This window comes from Octopus sinensis, linkage group LG10, assembly GCF_006345805.1.
Source record: "Octopus sinensis linkage group LG10, ASM634580v1, whole genome shotgun sequence".
NCBI classification, from domain to species: Eukaryota; Metazoa; Mollusca; class Cephalopoda; order Octopoda; family Octopodidae; genus Octopus; species Octopus sinensis.
Window position 1 is genome coordinate 81,746,104 of NC_043006.1, and position 19,148 is coordinate 81,765,251.

Genomic DNA, 19,148 nt, shown 5'->3' on the forward strand with positions numbered 1-19,148 from the left:
CAAGTGGCCAGCATGGAAAAAATAACCTTCATAGGTAATAATTATTAAAATTATAAATTAGGGTATCTACGAGATACCACCATACTGAAAATAGCAACCATGATCTGACTCTAAAACCACCTTAATTGTCCATATCGCAAAACGGAGAGAAAACAAAGAGACAAGATGAAACTAGTAAAAAATTATATATATATATATATATATATATATATATTATATATATATATATATATATATATATATATATTATATATATATATATATATATATATATACATACATGTATATATATATAATATATATATATATATATATAATATATATATATAATGATTTGATTTTTCATCGTTCATCAACAACCTAGTTACTTATAGGATGGATACTTGATTGTATCTCAGTAGGCTACAGAGGAGTAAAGACGTTTCTTCAAACCAGATCACAGAGTTCAGCTTATCAATGTTTTATAGCTATTTTACTGCGATTACTGCAATAATAAACGTGTAATATGTTTGAATAGTAATGCCACATTATAGCTTGTGTTACTGGGATACCGTTGAAGTATTTGTTTTTCTGTGTGTGTGTGTATGTAAAAGTAACTATATTCATAAATATTGAAATACATTTGATTTCCAGGGCACATAGCTACACATAAAACAGAGTCGAGCGTTCATTGCTTTCCAAGGTTAGTTGTAATTACGCACGCAGGTGCTCTAGCATTGACTGGGATTTGAAACTGCGTCGTGGTGTAGACTGGCCTGATCCTTACTCACAGGATCGTATAGGCAACTACATCATTTCTACTAAGGCATAAGGCCTGAAATTTTGTTGTAGGGGTGGAGTTTAGTCGAGTACACTAACCATAGTACTCAACTCGTACTTATTTTATCGACTCCAGAAAGGATGAAAGGCAAAGTCGATCTCGGCTGCATTTGAACTCAGAACGTAAAGGTTGCAGAAATATTACTAAACAATATTTTTTCTTTTCGGGCACGATAATGCGTCTACTAGTTCTGCAATTATGTCGATTCCACTAATTCTCTGGTACTATATTTTAGCAGTCTCTGATACCTGATCCCCAAATGTGCTAATACTAATGAATATCCTTTCTACTACAGGTACAAGGTTTGAAATTTGCAGGGAGAGGCGGTCGATTACATAAACTTGATTTTTTATTTCCCACAAGGGGACAACATAGATAAGGGACAATACAATCTCATTGGGGTCAGATGGACGGATAGATATGACATAAAGATGACATTAAAAATTCACAAAAATATAAATAAATCGAATGATAGGACAGATCGGAAGACATTACGGATGCAGTGGGAAGGCGGGTTCAATTCGGACCCCACGAGCCCCGCCTCGCCACTGTTACCTGAGATACGTCCTGCGTCGCATTCATGAGGTTACATTCACTCGCAACATCCGTGTTACATTCTTCCATCGATGGTCAATTACATAAACTGCTAGTAATTGAGTGATACTTATTTTATCGACCCTGTAAGAATGGAAAGCAAAGTCGCCCTCAGCAGCATTTCAACACAGAACGTGATAATAAAAGAAGTACTGCTAAGCATTGTTTTCCGGCGTGATAACGCTTCTGCCGGCTTGCTGCTTTTATATAAACCAGGGGTCGGGGAACCTTTTTAACTAGTTACTCCAAAATATATTTATTTACCCCGAGGTTATCCCCTTGATTTTAAAGGAAGAAAATCATAGATTTTTTGTTTATTATTCCAAAAGGTTTCTTGAATCTATTTTATTGAATCTATTTATATGAATCTATTTACACGTCCATTACTTTATACAGATGCAGTGTTGCCTGAAGAAAATTTTCTGTCGTAACAAGGAACACGTCTTTTTTATATAATTTCACTTATGCCTAGTGAGTCCTCATTACCCACAAGAATTTCATTTTTATCCCTTTTCGCCGACCCCTGATATAGACAATTACATCGACTCCAGTTACTTCGCTGATACTTTTATTTTACTAACTCCGGATCGACTGCTTTCCAAAAGTGTTACTACTAGTAAATGTAAAGAGTTGTTGGGTGGGATAGTTGGCTAGAAATAACAGCTAAATTTACCTCAAACTTTACAATACTATCAAGTTAAGTGGGGGAATACATAGGATAATGTTCTTGATATCTTTGAATATAAAACTAGATAATCATATCTTGGATGCCTTTTGTACTCTTTCGCTCCAACTTTCTCTCACTCTTTCTTTCTGTTTCTTGTCCCCGACTTCCTACGCAACCGCTGAGCCTGGATGCGCATTCATCCCTCCATCGATGCTCTCGGTGTCGGGGTTTGACCTGCTTTCTCTTCTGCGGGTCTTACGAATAGCAAAGGACCACGTTTCGGACTTCTCCCACTACGGACGAAGACCGCTTCGCTCAACAAACAAACAAACAAACAGCATCGGCAACATTGCCACAGTACTGTAACCAACGGAGCCAATCACCTACCCCAATCATCTACCCTGGTAGCACAAGCCGTCAGAGCACGTACGTATTCAGACTACCAAATCAACAATTATATGGCAATATTTTGTGGTGGGTCGCTGTATGAAACGAGATTTACTTTTGTTTCCATAATTCCATTGAAATACACTGCTTTTGTTTCAATAATTTGGAAAATAATGAGGGAAAATTAGCCCCGCGCTGTGGGGGTGGCTGCTGCGGCGAATGCCACTGGCCATTCTCTGCGGCAATACCTTTGGAATTATGTCCGTGAGGGGCGGCTAAACACGCCATTTGTTCTGGAGTGCACAACCTATTACTCTTCACCCCCACCTTCTGCTGCTTAATTTAACCCTCTTTTTTCCCCTTTTTCTTCCTTTACTTGTTAAAGTAATTATGGGTTTTCTTTTCCTCGGTAATTTGATTTTTTTATACTTTAAATGTTTTTTTTTTTATCTTTTCTTCCTGTAAAAATATGTTTTTAATGAAATTTAGAAAAATAATTTTGATATTATTAAGCTGATATTTGGAGCAAAATTTAACACAAAATTTTGACGTGTGGTTTCAATTTAGATTACTTTAGAATAGAGGGTTTTTTTGTCATAAAACCAAGGGCGGTCTCAGATGGTTTCGTGTCAAAAGAGTTAATATGGTTTCTTAAATACGAAAAAAATTGACACTACAATGGAATTGATTTCGAAGATTACAGCTGTTCTCTCTGTGCAGAGAAATCAAAAGTCTTTTCTATTTTTTTTTTTGGCTTTTTTTTTTTGCAAGCCTATCGAGATTGATGTCATCAACATTCCGCTTAAACAATTGTGTGTCCATGACCGCAGGAAAAAGATGAAAGAGTTTTAAAGGCTCGGTACTCGGAAAACGAAGGACAAGGCGTAATGGTCGGTTGAGGTGAAATTAACATAGGAAATAAGAGGAGAAGCGAGTGAAAGTGATTCAAAACCAGCTTCTTCTGAGGCGTAGGAAACCATTGTAGTCCCATGAGAGAAGGACATAGGTAGGAGATATCACGTCTTTAGAGTTGGTGGTGGTGGTGGTGGTGGTAGGAGGCTGGCGTAGATTTGTGAGTGATTTGCACCAATCAATCGGGGAAGCCTTTTTTACGATTTATTTATAATAGTTGTCTCGATTCGTTATTTTATTATATAGACTATAGTAATTAGTAACATGGGAGAACCTATACTTAGCAAACGAAGGAACGTATCTGGCCATTTGATCTATGACTAAATATGTTTGTGCAAATGTATGTGTATTCATTTATTCGTTTATGTTTCGGTCATTTGACTGTAGCCATGCTGGAGCACTGCATTAAATACTTTTAGTCGAAGAAATCGACCCCAGAACTTATTCTTTGTAAGCCTAGTACTTATTCTATCGGTCTCTTTTGCCGAACCACTTATATACGGGGACATAAACACACCAGCATCGGTTGTCAAGCGATGGTGGCGGAGGACAAACACAGGCACACAAAAAAATATATATATATATATTTATATAGGGAGAATTCAGAAGAGAGGTGGTGTAGACAACAAACAGATGTATTAGTATAACGCTCGGGAATTGAAAAGTCTTCACGTTTCGAGCCTACGCTCTTCCACAGAAAGGAACACAGAAAGAAACAAGGAGACAAAAAATGTGTGTAGTGGCTACCGATCTATCATGGTGACATATACATTTATATATATATATATATATATATATATATATATATATATATATATATATTATAATATATATATAATATATATACATATAAATACACACACACACACACACACACACAATATATATATATATATATATATATATATATATATATATATATATGATGGGCTTCTTTCGGTTTCTGTCTACCAAATCCACTCACAAGGCTTTGGTCGGCCCGAGGTTATAGTAGAAGATACTTGCCCAAGGTGCAACGCAGTAGGACTGAACCCGTAACCATGTGGTTAGGAAGCAAGCTTCTTACCACACAGCCACATGTGTGTATGTCTGCGTAATTTTTTGTACGTACGCTATATTTCTTGATATTATCTGTAGTGACAAAATTATACTTTCAAAGTCACATGACGGATAACACTCTAGTGCATGTATATAATATCAGACATATTACCCGACATGCGTATATTTCCTCTGTGATTGTTTCTGAATAAATAGTATATAGTAAATATATGAGAGTTATGATATAAAGCTATAAGGGAGGTTGCAGGGGTTTTTATCCTTTTTTGTTTATTTCGTTGTTGTTTTTTGTCTTGTTGTCCTGAGACAACCGCAAGTATTATTTGATGCAGAAAATATCTATAAGCTGGATGTCGTTTTGTTATGACTGGTAATACTACATAGTTCTTTGAGGATTAATAATGATTTATGTATAAAACCAGATCTTGTGCATTCAGTGGCAACATCCTATACACCACACACGCACGCACGCATACATACATTCACGCGCATACGTATATATATATATATATATATATATATATATATATATACTCACACGTGCATACATATACATTTATATAAAGACACATATGTACACACGTACAAATAATGTTGTTTATAGACAGACAGATGGCAGACAGAACAGACAGACAGACAGAACATACAGACAGACAGACAGACAGACAGACAGACAGACAGACAGATAGATAGATAGATAGATAGATAGATAGACAGTTATACAGAAGTGAGCCTGCGTTTATAGCAATATTTTATATTCCTTTTAACTTTTTTACTCATTTCAGTCATTAGACTGCGGCCATGCTGGGGCACCGCCTGGAAGAACTTTTATTCGAAGCAATCCTTCCCAGTACCGTTTAATGAAACCTGGTACTTCTGTTAGTCTTATTTACCGAACAGCTAAGCTACGGAGACCTAAACACACCAACAACGGTTATCAAGCGGTGGTGGAAGACGAACACAGTTACAAACACACACACACACACACACACATGTATGTGTATGTATATATATTTATACGTCGAACTTCTTTCCCTCTTCCACATACACTCACAAGGCTTTAGTCGGTCCGAGGTTACAGGAGAAGACGTTTGCTCATGGTGCCATGCAATAGGACTGAACCCGGTACCATGTAGTTGGGAAGCAAGCTTCTTACCACACAGTCATGCTTGTGCCTATATACATATCTTTGTTTTATTCTTTTGCATATATATGTATATATATATATATTATATATATATATATATATATATATATATATAATATATATATATAACGGCATTTTTTCCGTAATAAGGTAAAAAAAACCAAGGCTGCGTAGATTTTAGAACATTTATAAATAGTATGTCCTACAGCTGTTTCTAGGATATTTATTATATCTCTTCATCGGAGACGGTGTGAGAAGATGGTTAAGCAATAGTTAATTTAGATAAGATACGAAATAGAGAATAAAGTAGAGGAATGAAAATAGATGTGAGATATGCAGGGATATGCCTATCTCACATCTATTTTCATTCCTCCACCTCACCCTATACTTAGTATCTTATCTAAATTAAATATTGCTTAACCATCTTCTCAAACCGTCTCCGATGAAGAGATATAATAAATATCCTAGAAACAGCTGTAGGACCTTCTATCTATAAATGTTCTAAAATCTACACAGCCTTGGTTTTTTTATCTCCTTACGTAATTTTTTTATATGCACACGCTGATATATGACCTACGTTGAACCCCTTATTCGCATAATCACCGAACCTGGAATTCATCTATGGTCTATCCATAGCACTTATTCAGCATTACCTGACACCTTTGGGTCTCACTGGCACCATTACCTCTCATAACCTATATATATATATATATATATATATATATATATATAATATTGAACGTATATCTAGCATGTACGTCAAATCCTAATATAAGCCTTCTATGAACTTTCTACATTGAACGAGCGCCATCTCTGCGACAAAGCGTCGTAGATGCTTTACCTGTAGCTAAAAGTGCAGGAAATATTTTAAAATGTCGCAAGCTCTTTGTCTTGATGGTGACGAAAGGAATTCCATAGATGGAAACCTTTTTTTTATATCATCAGCAGATATCCTGCAATCACGAGTGTTACGCCCTTTAGCCGCTACTATGCTTAGTCTGAGCAGAGCAGCGAGGACTGAACTAGCTCATTTGCAGAAAGATAGTATCTAAAGTCCCTTATCAACTACTATAGTCATGAGCTGGCCTCAGCAAGTATAGCTGCCTCCCCCAAGAGGTTTTTCTTCTGTTACTTGGGTTCCAAACTGACCTGCCGCAAGAAATAGCGCACCGATCTTGTTGCCTAGTCTAGTCTGAGCGACGACACTGCCATCTTTTCCGGGAAGATGAGTTAAGTGTACACGTGTCTAAGGAGTGCTCAGGCACTTGCACGTTAATTTCACGAGCAGGCTGTCCCGTTGATCAGATCAACTGGAACCCTCGTCGTCGTAACCGACGGAGTGTCACGAGCCTCTGACTGGAGCAACGTCTGAAATTTGAGGGTGATTTTTACTGACCTCAGACAGATGAAAGGGATATTTGGACTCGGAGAGATTTAACTCCAGAAAACAAAAATATAAATATAAACTGCAAATAAACTTAAATCATTTAGTCTGAGGTTTGATGTAAAATTGAAATCGGGTCCCCCACAACTGCTTTTGACTTAAGAGTCTTATCAACTTTCCGTTAAAACTTGATACCTGAGGTTAGTGATACATGCTTCTGATTGGCCCCCAACTCTCCACAACTTAACTCTGAAAGGACCTTGTCGTGGCTCCACGATAGATGTACGTTTGTATATAAATATATCTATGTGTATGTGTGAATGTGAGTGTGCGTGTGCAGGTACATACACACACACACACACATACATACATGCATACACACACACACACACACAAAAAGCTAAAGGAGAGGAAAAAGATGCAGACAGACAGATCTCACGCTTTACTTCACAATTTATCTCCCAGGATTTTTCTAACAATCGAGTGAAACTCAATCCAAACCAGAATTCTTATAGATTTTTTTCTGCTGTCATTTCAAGATTTTTCTAGTTTCTCTCTGAATTATTTTCTCTAGTTTTTTTTTTTTTTTTTTTTTTTTTGTTATTTTCGCACTGATTATTACGTTTTCTTTTATGTATTGTCTTCAGTTGTCATATATACTGAACAATACCTCCTGCATGGCATTTAAAACACATGTATACTATTGATATTATATGAAGACTAGCGGGTGGTGGATTATCAGAATTGGTTGAGAGGTAGACAAAATGGCTTATTGTATTTAATTACATATTTGGGGTTCGAATCCAGCCGGTGACGATTTTGCCATTCCTTCCTCTGAGAGTCACTACTCTACACACTAAAACTCAAAACCCATTCTATCTATGTTGCTACATTATTACTGTCAGCGCGAGTCCATGCGGAGAACCTCAATGTAGTCATTGGGTCAGTTAGAAGTAGCAGATAAACACCTGTCAAGTTACACTCTAATTGTCATTGAAAAATTAAGGACACATTGGTTAATATACTCTTAGGCATATTGTGTGTTAACAAAAGAGGGGTTCGTTGTGGTTGGACTAGTTTTGATCATAGGTCTGTTTGATCAGAGGTGACAGAGGATGCAGTTAAGCATCAGAGCTATTTGAGGGCGATACTTAAGCAATGTCATCGACCCCAGTTTTTAACTGATACTTTATTTTTACCGACTTCAGACAGATGAAAGGGATAATTGAACTTGGAGAGATTTAACTCCAGAAAACAAAAGTATAAATATAAACCGCAAAGCTTTCAGTTCGCCTCTTTGCTGTTCTGATAATCGACCGCCTTAAGTTTTGATATAATGGTTTCTGATTGAACCATATGGCCGGCTAATTTTGTGAATGGATTAGACGATACCAGTGTCTCCACCACTTGACCGTATTTTATTTTATCGATTCCGAATGGATGAAAGGCAAAGCTGCCCGCGGCAGGATTTGAACTTAGAAGGTAATGATTCGGAAGAGATATCGTAAACCATTCAATCTGCCGCTTCACCGGTTCTGATATCCTACCTCCTTCAAGTTTTGATATAATATCAATAACATACGTGTGATTTAAATGCCACGTAGGAAGCATCGCTATGTGTATATGACAATAGAAGACAATGCATAAAAATGTAAAATGCAATAACCTGTGCAAAAATAATATAAAAATATAAAGAAAACATAAGAATTCTGGTAAATAAATTGATTACGATAGAAACTAGAGACACAGGAAAATCTTGAAATGACAGCAGAAAAATCTATAGGAATTTTAGTTTGGTTTCTCTTTCACACAATTCTTAGATAAACAAGAAAAACAAATTGATAAGTTGGACGAGGAAAATGACTGTCTGTCTATCTGTCTATTACCTTCCTCCCGTTCTCTCTCTATATATATATGTATATCACTTTGTCTATCTCTGTGCGTATATTCCTCTCTCTTTTCGCTTTGTGTGCATACATGCAAACATACATACTTATACACATACACACACACACACACATACATACATACATACATACATACATACATACATACATACATACATACATTATATATATATATATATATATATATATATATATGAGAGATAATGGTGTCATTGAGACCCAAAGGTGTCAGGTAGTGCTGAATAAGTGCTATAAACAGACCATAGTTAAGTTCCAGATTCGGTAATATTGCGAATAAAGGGTTCAACGTTGGTTCTATGATGTCAGCGTGTGTATATAAAAAATTTTTGCGTAATAAGAGAAAAAAACCATGGCTGCATAGATATTAGAGCATTTATAGAAAGGCCTTACAGCTGTTTCTAGGATATTTATTAATAATATCCCTTCATATATTGAATATAAATATATATTAATAATATCCCTTCTCAGATGAAGGGATATTATTAATAGATATCCTAAAAACAGCTGTGAGACCTTCTATCTATAAATGCTCTAATATCTATACAGCCTTGGTTTTTTATCTTATTACGCAAAAAATTCTTATCAAAGTTGATCTGGGTGGGGTTTGAACTCAGCATGTAAAGAAACGGAGCAATTACCACAAGGTATCCTTTCCGATGATCTAGTGATTTTGCCACTTTATTTTATCGACCCAGAAAGGATGAAAGGTAAAGTTGATATCGGCTGGATTTGAAATCTAATAATGACAATACTCGAAAGTTAAGAATTGAAGAGAAAAAAAATGTAAATAAATATTCTATGCAAATATAACGAGAGGTAGGGGATAATGGGTGGCATGGGGAGGGGAGTGATAATGGATGAGGGTAGAGAATTATTAGAAGGAGGATACGAGTGAAAAATGAAAAGGGGTGAGCAGATGACGACAGCCTGCGTATGGTGGTCGAGAATAATGGAGGGTATTGAACCGGAATTCCATAGAAATTAAACAGTGTGCAGAATTAGTATGAGAAAATTTGAAAATTAGAAAATAATCAATAATCAATAGACTACTCCTAAAAATAAAATTATGAGTCTAAAACATAAATTTAATGGTGGCGATATTTGTTTGTCTGACGGTCAAGTGTGCTAGGGTATAGGGGTATAGTTCTGAAGGTCATCCGAGTGGTGAGGGTCGACATTCACATTGAGCAGAGCACTGGCAGTAGGTCAGAATGACACAGAGTAGAGCAGATCTTTATTATTATTATTATTATTATTATTATTATTATTATTATTATTATTATTATTATTATTATTATTATTATCATTGTTATTATTTGGTAAACAGTGTGAGGGGTTGTACGTCATTTATAATTTAGTGAATTAGTGATTTGATGGTATAATAAATTAGCAAAACTGCTGAATAAATAAGTGGAGCAATGAAATTATAGGGAAAAAAATCAATAAAGGCGAAGGGCTATTAATGAGTTACCGGAACTAGTTACTTAATGGTTGGCAGAGGCGAAAGTGGGCGATAAAAAGAATATTACGAAGGGAAGTGGATAATAATAATTTTCATAATGAACTTAATGTGCTAATGATAATGCAGCACAATGAGGATAACACAATAATACGGGGGGAAATGTAAAGGGATATGAGGAATGGGTGTGGGGTTAATAATGATAATAATCTTTTCTACAATAGGTACAAGGCCTGAAATTTTGGGGGAGGGGACTAGTCCTCAGCAGAATTTGAACTCAGAACGTAAGCACCGACGAAATGCCGTTAAGCATTTTGCCCGACGTACTAACGATTCTGCCAGCTCGCTGCCTTAATATTAATAATAATAATAATAACAATAATAATAATAATAATAATAATAATAATAATAATAATAATAATAATAATACCGGCAGATGACAACGTGTCTCTAAAAGAAATAGAGAAACTTTCAAAATACAAAGACCTGGAAATAGAGGTAACTCGAATGTGGAATCTAAAAACAGAAACAATTCCTATCATAGTAGGTACATTAGGCATGATAAAAAAATATTCAGACAAATACATAACAAAAACACCAGGACTTACAAACACATATAACATACAGAAAATTGCACTACTAGGTACTGCACACATCCTACGCAGAACACTTTCCATACAATAACCATCAGAGCATCACAACAAATCACAGCACATACCCAAGGCACACAGAGCTGCGCTCGGTAGTGAAGTGAAAGCACGCTATAAAAAATAAAACTACTGAATAATAATAATAATAATAATAATAATAATAATAATAATATAATAATAATAATAATTATAATAATTTTTCTACTATAGGCTCAAGGCCTGAAATTTGGTGGGAGGGGACTAGTCGATTACATCGACCCCAATGTTTCATTGGCACTTAATTTATCGACCCCGAAAGTATAGAAATCCAAGTCGAACTCGTCGGAAATTGAACTCAGAACTTGAATACGGGCGAAATACTGCTAAGCATTTCGCGCGACACGCTAACAATTCTAACCTGGTCGCCGCCTGAAAAAAAAAATAATTCATAATAATAATGTCACGAGTGGGTGCTGAAGACAGCGCTGAATGAGGAGGTAATAGCAGAGACAGAATCTTTGGTTGATATTTAGAAAAGAGTGCTTGAGGGGAACATGGCAATATGGAAAAGAAACGTTGTTGTTTGGAGTGTTTTCACAAGAATCACTGAAGCTGGCTGGACGCAAATCATGGGGATGGTTGCGGAATGGGTATATGAAGAGAGAGACCAAAGAAATGATCTTTGCTAACCAAGAGCAGGCTTCGAGAACAGATTCTTTCATGTACTGTATGGATCACACAGCAGAGTCCCCACTGTACAGAAAATGTTAAGCAGGAGACTGAAACAACAGGACGCGTTATCAGTGGCTGCTCACAGTTAGCACAAAAAGAGTGCAGACGTCAACATGACATGGTCGCTCTTAAGGTGTACTGGGAACTCTGCAAGAAGTACGATCTTCCGTGCACAGATAACAAAGACCAAATGGCTTTCTGGTCCTTGTTCAAGGCTTGGTTGTAGTGACGATATTCGTTTAGACTATATTGTACATTTATAGTTATAAGGTACGAAATGTGCTCTAAGGAAAAAAATGAGGCGGTTGTATATAGTTTAAATGAAGTTAATGCAAAACCGATATACGGTTTAGTAGAGTTGTGATATTACGTGAATAAACAAGGTTTTTGATCAAACAAGTTAAATGTGTATATAAGAGAATTGATGAAATTACAGTTCCGTGAAATTTCAGTACTTATTTCTGGTAAGAGTGTAGGAGCTTGTTTAGATTTGGAGTCGTGGAGTATGAAATATTTATCGTATCCTTATGAATATTTTATATCTATGATTGAATGAAAAGTGTTTATTAAGTATTGAAACGAATAATTTAGCCTTGAGTGTAAGTCACTCAAAATCTTGTGTGGATTGTTCCAGCAAATATTTTTGTTTTCGTTGTTACATTTATACGATGCCTGATTCGATATACATGATATTTTTCCTGTTAGCTTGTTATTGTAGCAGGAGTGGTCTTTGAATATCTGCTCATTAGCAGAGAGTTTTGAAAGTTTATAGGGTACATTCTTAATGAGTTTAAGTTGTTCCTGAGGTGGTTTGATTACCTGTGTATGCAGTTTAGTGTCTCGTTAGGCTTACGAAAAGGATAGTACTAAGAATTAGATAGAAAAATGATGTTAAGAAAGTTTATTCTTTTAAAGTTAGTTTCTATGATGAAATTAAATTTGAAATTTTTATAAAGCAGATGAGTGCTTTCTCATTTTACCAGTAAGACCAGGATTGCAGTTTCTGAACAGGAGAAAGGATGTCCTACATGTATAGCAGGTTGTCGGGGAGCAGAAAATTATACTGTAAGATGTGTGCCTCTGTGTGTGTGTGTGTGTGTGTGTGTGTGTGTGTGTGTGCTTGTGTGTGTGTATGTGTGTGTGTGTGTATGTGTGTGCTTGTGTGTGTGTGTGTATGTGTGTGTGTGAGTGTGTGTGTGTGTGAATTTATCATCAAGATTGGTGAATTAAACAATCGGTAGATGGACAAAATCTCAGCTACGTCCTATACTTTCTAACTTTCAAATTACACCGACTTTGCCTTTCGTCCACTCCAATCAGATATGGGATGTTGATCCAATCGGCCTTAGCCGCTCCCCATCCTACCCCATCCCCGCTACCTTATACTTATTGAAAATGAGGGGTCTTGTTCCAGTGTAAGCTGGGGATAACTCATAGTTGAATATGTGCTTTAGTATCATTAGGCATCATACCTTTCACTAAAGTTTTCTTTAAGTGCCTCATATATTCTTGATCAGACACAGACATCCACTTCAGTCGGTGGAGAATGTAAGACATGACAGCTTGGAGACAGAATTTTGCACGTCAGCGCTTCATTGTTACAATTGTTTATTAACCCTGGAAGGATGAATAGCAGGAATTGAACTCAGAGCGTAAAAATCTGTCTGTCTGCATCTTTTTCCTCTCCTTTTTCTTCGTGTGTGTGTGTGTGTGTGTGCATGTATGTGTGTGTGTGTTTATGTACATGCACACGCACACTCACATTCACACACATTCACAAACAGCTATGAGACATTTTGTCCGATGTTCTAACGATTCCTCTAATTCATTACCTATGCAAGAAAAATATTTTATCAAGAATAGACTATCTTTCAAAATTTAGGACGATAGATTCGTAGAATCGTTAGATTGACGATCGAAATATATTGTAACATTAATTTATTGTTTTCCATGTTCTGGGTTTCGAATCCAGCAGAAGTCAACTTTGTTTTTCGAATATCCGGGACTTAATAAAATGAAGTAACGTCAGATATTATTCTTGAGGAAGACAAGTTCATAGGAAAATGGATCAGACTGTTTAGAATAAAGAACTCAACGAAAGTAATCTAAGTGTCTGTACGTTTAATCGTTAGCCAGGTGTACGATAAAATGTTTTACTTCACCCCAAGGCTTGTCAAACTACTTATAGTTTCTGACCAGCTTTGTAACGAAAAAATATTCTATCAAACTCATAGATATCGATTAAACGCGCCAGTAGATATTTGTCGTTGGTCAAATCGACAATGCTACATCTCTGAAAATTCGAGGTCTTGTACTGATGCTAGAAATCATTGATGGTCATTTATTGCTCTTTTTTTCATACATACTTGTTCTAGTTGGCCGGTGATTATCTTCGGCTTCCTTAGCATTAAATGGAATCGTGACATATATCTTCATAAACAAAACGGTAGTATATCTGGTTATCTTTTCCTTGTGTGCAGCAATTAACTTAGTACAGAAAGCCAAGAAGACGCTCATCAGTTTTAAGCTGTTGTCGCTACTTGTAGCGATATGTTACAACTGCGACCGTGGCGTAGCTAGAGTGCCATCTGAAGCAGCCCTTGAGTTTTCCTCCCCAAGCCTACACAAACTTATACAGTAGGCGCAAAAGTTCCACCCCATAATAGTGTTGGTCCCACTAGCCCCGCTACTGCTCTGCGTTATACACCTGCTGCTTGGACTGGCCTGGACTAGAATATACTGAGTTTTGAGTGAAAAGCCTACGGACGAATTGCATTTATGATCCTCGTTTACGAGTCGCTCACTTCTTTACATGGCCCTTTTGCCTTCTTCATCAAAGGAAAATGAATGGCAATAATTGCCTACATGTTACACTCAGTCTACAACAGAATCGGGAAGACTGTTTTTGAAACGAAATACAAAGTTTGAAGCATAAGTCATTATATTTGAATATATTTTTGTTGATTTAATTTTATTTACAGCTAAACTTTACAGCAAATTGCTAATTTTAGAAACGGTTACTTATATTTCTTTACCTGCAATTGTAATTGCGTCTGTAGAGTAATTACAATCGTGTTTATTACATAGAAATCTGTAGAAACTTTCGGTAAACAAACGTTACGGTGCATTGCTTATTCCGAAACTCCACCTGTTTTAGATTTTGTAAGAATTATTGCCAATAATTATATTTCATAAAATAATACAATTAGCATTGTGTGTGTGCGTGAATGTGTTTGTGCGTGTGTACATGTGTGTGCGTGCGTGCGTGCGTGTGTGTGTGGGAGAGAAAAAGGGAGAGATAGACAGAGAGAGAGAAAGAGAGTGTATGGCCTTGTCAGACAAGAAGTTAAATTTCAATGCAGCTTTCTATCATAGAAAGGTTCTTCACCTTTTGTCCGCATAGTCGAGGCCTCCAGGCTTTTTAAAGACAATTACTGGCCCGATTTCTTTCTCCTAACACAAGTTTCTTTTCTCATCAGTTTATACATTTATTGGAAAACTGTATCTTAGTTGAGTAAATATTATAGTTACTTTTAACCGTTAAAATTGCATTGTCAATTCATCAGCGCCGTTTTCTTCGTTATTCCCCTCCTAGGATGAAACCCATTCGTGACAAATCGCCAGCTGCATCACCGAAGGTATAATAAGCCAACATTTGTTTCCATACTCACACAGTTTCTTAACTCACTATAGATTCAGGATACTAAAACAGAATTATGATTTTGCTTTAATCCCATATTGCCTTTCGTATGTATGTATGTATGTATGTATGTAGGTATGTATGTATGTATGTATGTATGTATGTATGTATGTATGTATGTATCTATGTATCTATCTATCTATCTATCTACGTATATACATATATATATATATATATATACACTATATACATATATGTATATACACACAAACACTACATATATATATAAACACACACTTCATACATACATACATACATACATACACACACACATACATACATACATACATACATACATACATACATACATACACACACACACCACATACATACATACATATATACATATATATATATATATATATATATACATACACACATATATATATATATACATACACACATACACATATATATATATATACATAAACACACACACACACACACACCATATATATATATATATATATATATATATATATATATATACACGAAGGGTAGCTGGAAAGTTCCTGGGCTTTAAAGGTATCGTAAAGACCTTGGTTGGAGACACAACATTCCGAATTCTTTTGCAGGACTTAGAAAGGGTGAAGTGCCGCTGCAATAAGTGTGTGAATCTGAGAGGGGGATATGTTGAATAAAAACATAATTAACTTGTTCTCTTGTATTTCCTTTAACCCAATGCCAGGAACATTTCAGCATCCGCCTCTGTGTGTGTGTGTATATAATATATATATATATATATATATATATATATACATACATACATACATACATACATACATACATACATACATACATACATACATACAGAGCGTGAGAGAGAGAGAGAGAGAGAGAGAGAGAGAGAGAGAATGTAATCAAAATGTTCCCGGACGAGTTCTGTGGCGCGCCAACAGATGGCAGCGTGTGCAGTGAGAGCTAATGGTGAACTTCGGGAGGCAGCGTACTGTAGTCTGCGATATTTGTCATAGATAGAAAGTTGGAACAAAGAGCCAACGTGAAATTTTGCGTTAAACTTAGAAGTCTGCTACTGAGATGTTGAGCATGCTTTGGCAAACTTAAAGCGGCGAAGCAATGGGTCGTACGCAATGTTTGGAGTGGTACGAACGCTTCAAAGGGCACGACAGAGCCGCAGCTCAATCAAGAGAACGCTCTTCTTTTTTCTTTTTCGACATACGGTTTTTTTATTCGACATACGTAGTATTGTACATCGAGAATTCGTTCTCCAGGGCCAGACCGTCAATCTTTTGAAACATTTGAGAGAGGATATTCGGGGGAAACGATCGGATCTGTGAAGCGCGAAGAATTAGATTCTTCACGGCGATAATGTCCTCTGTCACCGAGCACTCTTCACTTGTGAGTTTTTCGCCAAAAACAACATAGTATCGCTTCCGCACCCTCTCTATTCGCCAGATTTAGCTGTCGAGATCAGGAGCGAATCGCAGAAGGTCCTTGACTCGCTTACGAAAAACGACTTTCAGGCCGGATTCCAAACGTGACCGGTGTATTGCTGCGCAAAGTGACTATTTCGAAGGAGATGACGTTAAACTTAGATGATAAGTTATTTCTTTTTATTACATATAACTAGTCTGGGAACGTTTTGATACCCTCTCGAATATATATATCTATATCTATATATATATATATATATATATATATATATATAAGGCAGTGCTCCACTGAAACGAGTAAAAGAATAAAAGAATATACATAAAGATATATATATTTATTTATTTATTTATTTATTTACACACACACACACACACCACACATACACACGCACACACATACTGAGGGTGTCCATAAATTACTTTTACAGTTTGAAAGGCTGCGTGCAAATACGCAAAAGTGTTCTGATGTTTTCAATAAAATTTTGTCTGCCTTCGTTTTCTAATAAGCTCTGTTGAATTATCCTTGAATTATCTGTATTTTTCAAATTGTAATGGTAATTTATGGACATCCAGTGTGTGTGTGTGTGTGTACATCTCAATAGTCGAATATGAAGAGATCTACATAAGTGTGACTAAATGCTTCCGCTGATTTTCGTGTTGGTTCATGTTAGGGAGTATATACTGATACACTCTGGATGCCTGTCAGTAGATATCAGCGATAGATCTAAGCAAGTTTCCGTTTTTGCCCATCTGTACGTTTGTATATGCACGTATGAGTTTACAGTGTATACAGGCACACATATATACACATTGATATATGCGTGTGTATGTGTGTGTGTCTGTGTATGAAGGCGCATGGATCAGTAGTTAGAGCGTCGGGCCCACAATCATAAGGTAGTGAGTTCCATTCTCGGACCGGACTGTGTTTTGTGTTCTTGCGGAAGACACATAATTTCATGTTGCTCCAGTTCACTCAGCCTTATAAATTGAATTATGACGTCACTGGTGCCATGCTGTATCGGCCTTTGCCTTTCCCTTGGATAACATCGATGGTGTGGAGAGGAGAGGTTGGTATGCATGGGCGACTGCTGGTCTTCCATAAACAACCTTGCCCGGACTTGTGCCTGTGAGGGTAACTTTCTAGGTACACTCCCATAGTCATATATAAGTGATAGAGAACATGGAAACTGGTACTTCCTCAAAATATATTTCCTTTTATTTTACACCATTATACGGCATATTTTTATGGTGACGACGACCTACACGTGTTTTCACTACACAGAGTATGAGCAGTTGCATATGCAACCGGGCATAATTTTCTATGCAGCTTCTTTAGGGTCTTTCAACTGCTACTAGTCATAGACATTTAATACGAATCGATGCCGTTAGCCGTAATCTGGAACATAACTGAGAGCTACCACCGTATCCGCCTGGATAATATATCCTCTAAACTCATGAATATATATATATTATATATATATATATATATATATATATATTATATATATATATATATATATATATGCGTGCGTGGGCCTCTACGTGGGCTCTTGACAAACTAGAAATAGCATCGAAATTCGCTTAAATCATTCCATATCATCTTTAAAAACAAAAGACACATTGGAACGATAGTGATTATGGTTAGAATGTTTTTTTATCATAGGACTTCTAAATCCGAGATTACCTGGCTGACCTGGGGTTAAATAATGCCAGCAATTAGTTAATATATTAATTTCAGTAATTTTAACTTGTATTAATTGTACGAACTCCATTAATACTCTACAATATTTATTTTATTTTTATTGTCATATTTTTGTTTGGAGAAATATGAAACTCGTGTATCAAAAATCAGTCATTTTAAAGAGCGGTCAACCAGTAAAATTATCGGATTACTATCTCCTGATTACTAAGTTTATATCTGCTGCAGGTATTTCGTTATTTCTATGATCAGAATAACTAACTATAAACAGTGTTTGGGAAAGTTACTTGCAATGACTTGCGTCTATCCATGGAGTGACTATTTCTCTCACTACACAGTTAAACGCAAAAGTAACATGGAGAAAGCCAAACAACACGCGGAATGAAACATTACAGCCTCAGCTTATTAACTTAGTTTACACTGTCGGTAAAAAAAATATCTAAATTTGCAGGACAGACATCACTTAATTAATCCTACCTTCTCATTTCTATCTCGTCATTGGAAAATAGCTCACTACTTCAAAACAACCATCAAATTGAAAGAAAGAAATTTAACGAAAAAAAAATGATAAAACGAAACGAAACAAAACACAGAATTATAGTTTTGTTAGATGACTTTAATACAAACTCGTCAATCTTCA

The 19,148-nt window shown here is 36.1% G+C and overlaps 1 protein-coding gene across 1 annotated transcript in view; it reads left to right on the forward strand.

The window, feature by feature from the left end:
- Positions 1-633: 633 nt before the first annotated feature.
- LOC115216394 overlaps positions 634-19,148 on the forward strand; it is a 57,155-nt gene continuing 38,640 nt past the window's right edge. The window contains exons 1-2 of the mRNA XM_036506854.1: positions 634-682; positions 15,311-15,353. Coding sequence (XP_036362747.1) covers positions 15,312-15,353 — 42 coding nt within the window. The 5' untranslated portion in view covers positions 634-682; position 15,311. The remainder of the gene's footprint in view (positions 683-15,310; positions 15,354-19,148) is intronic.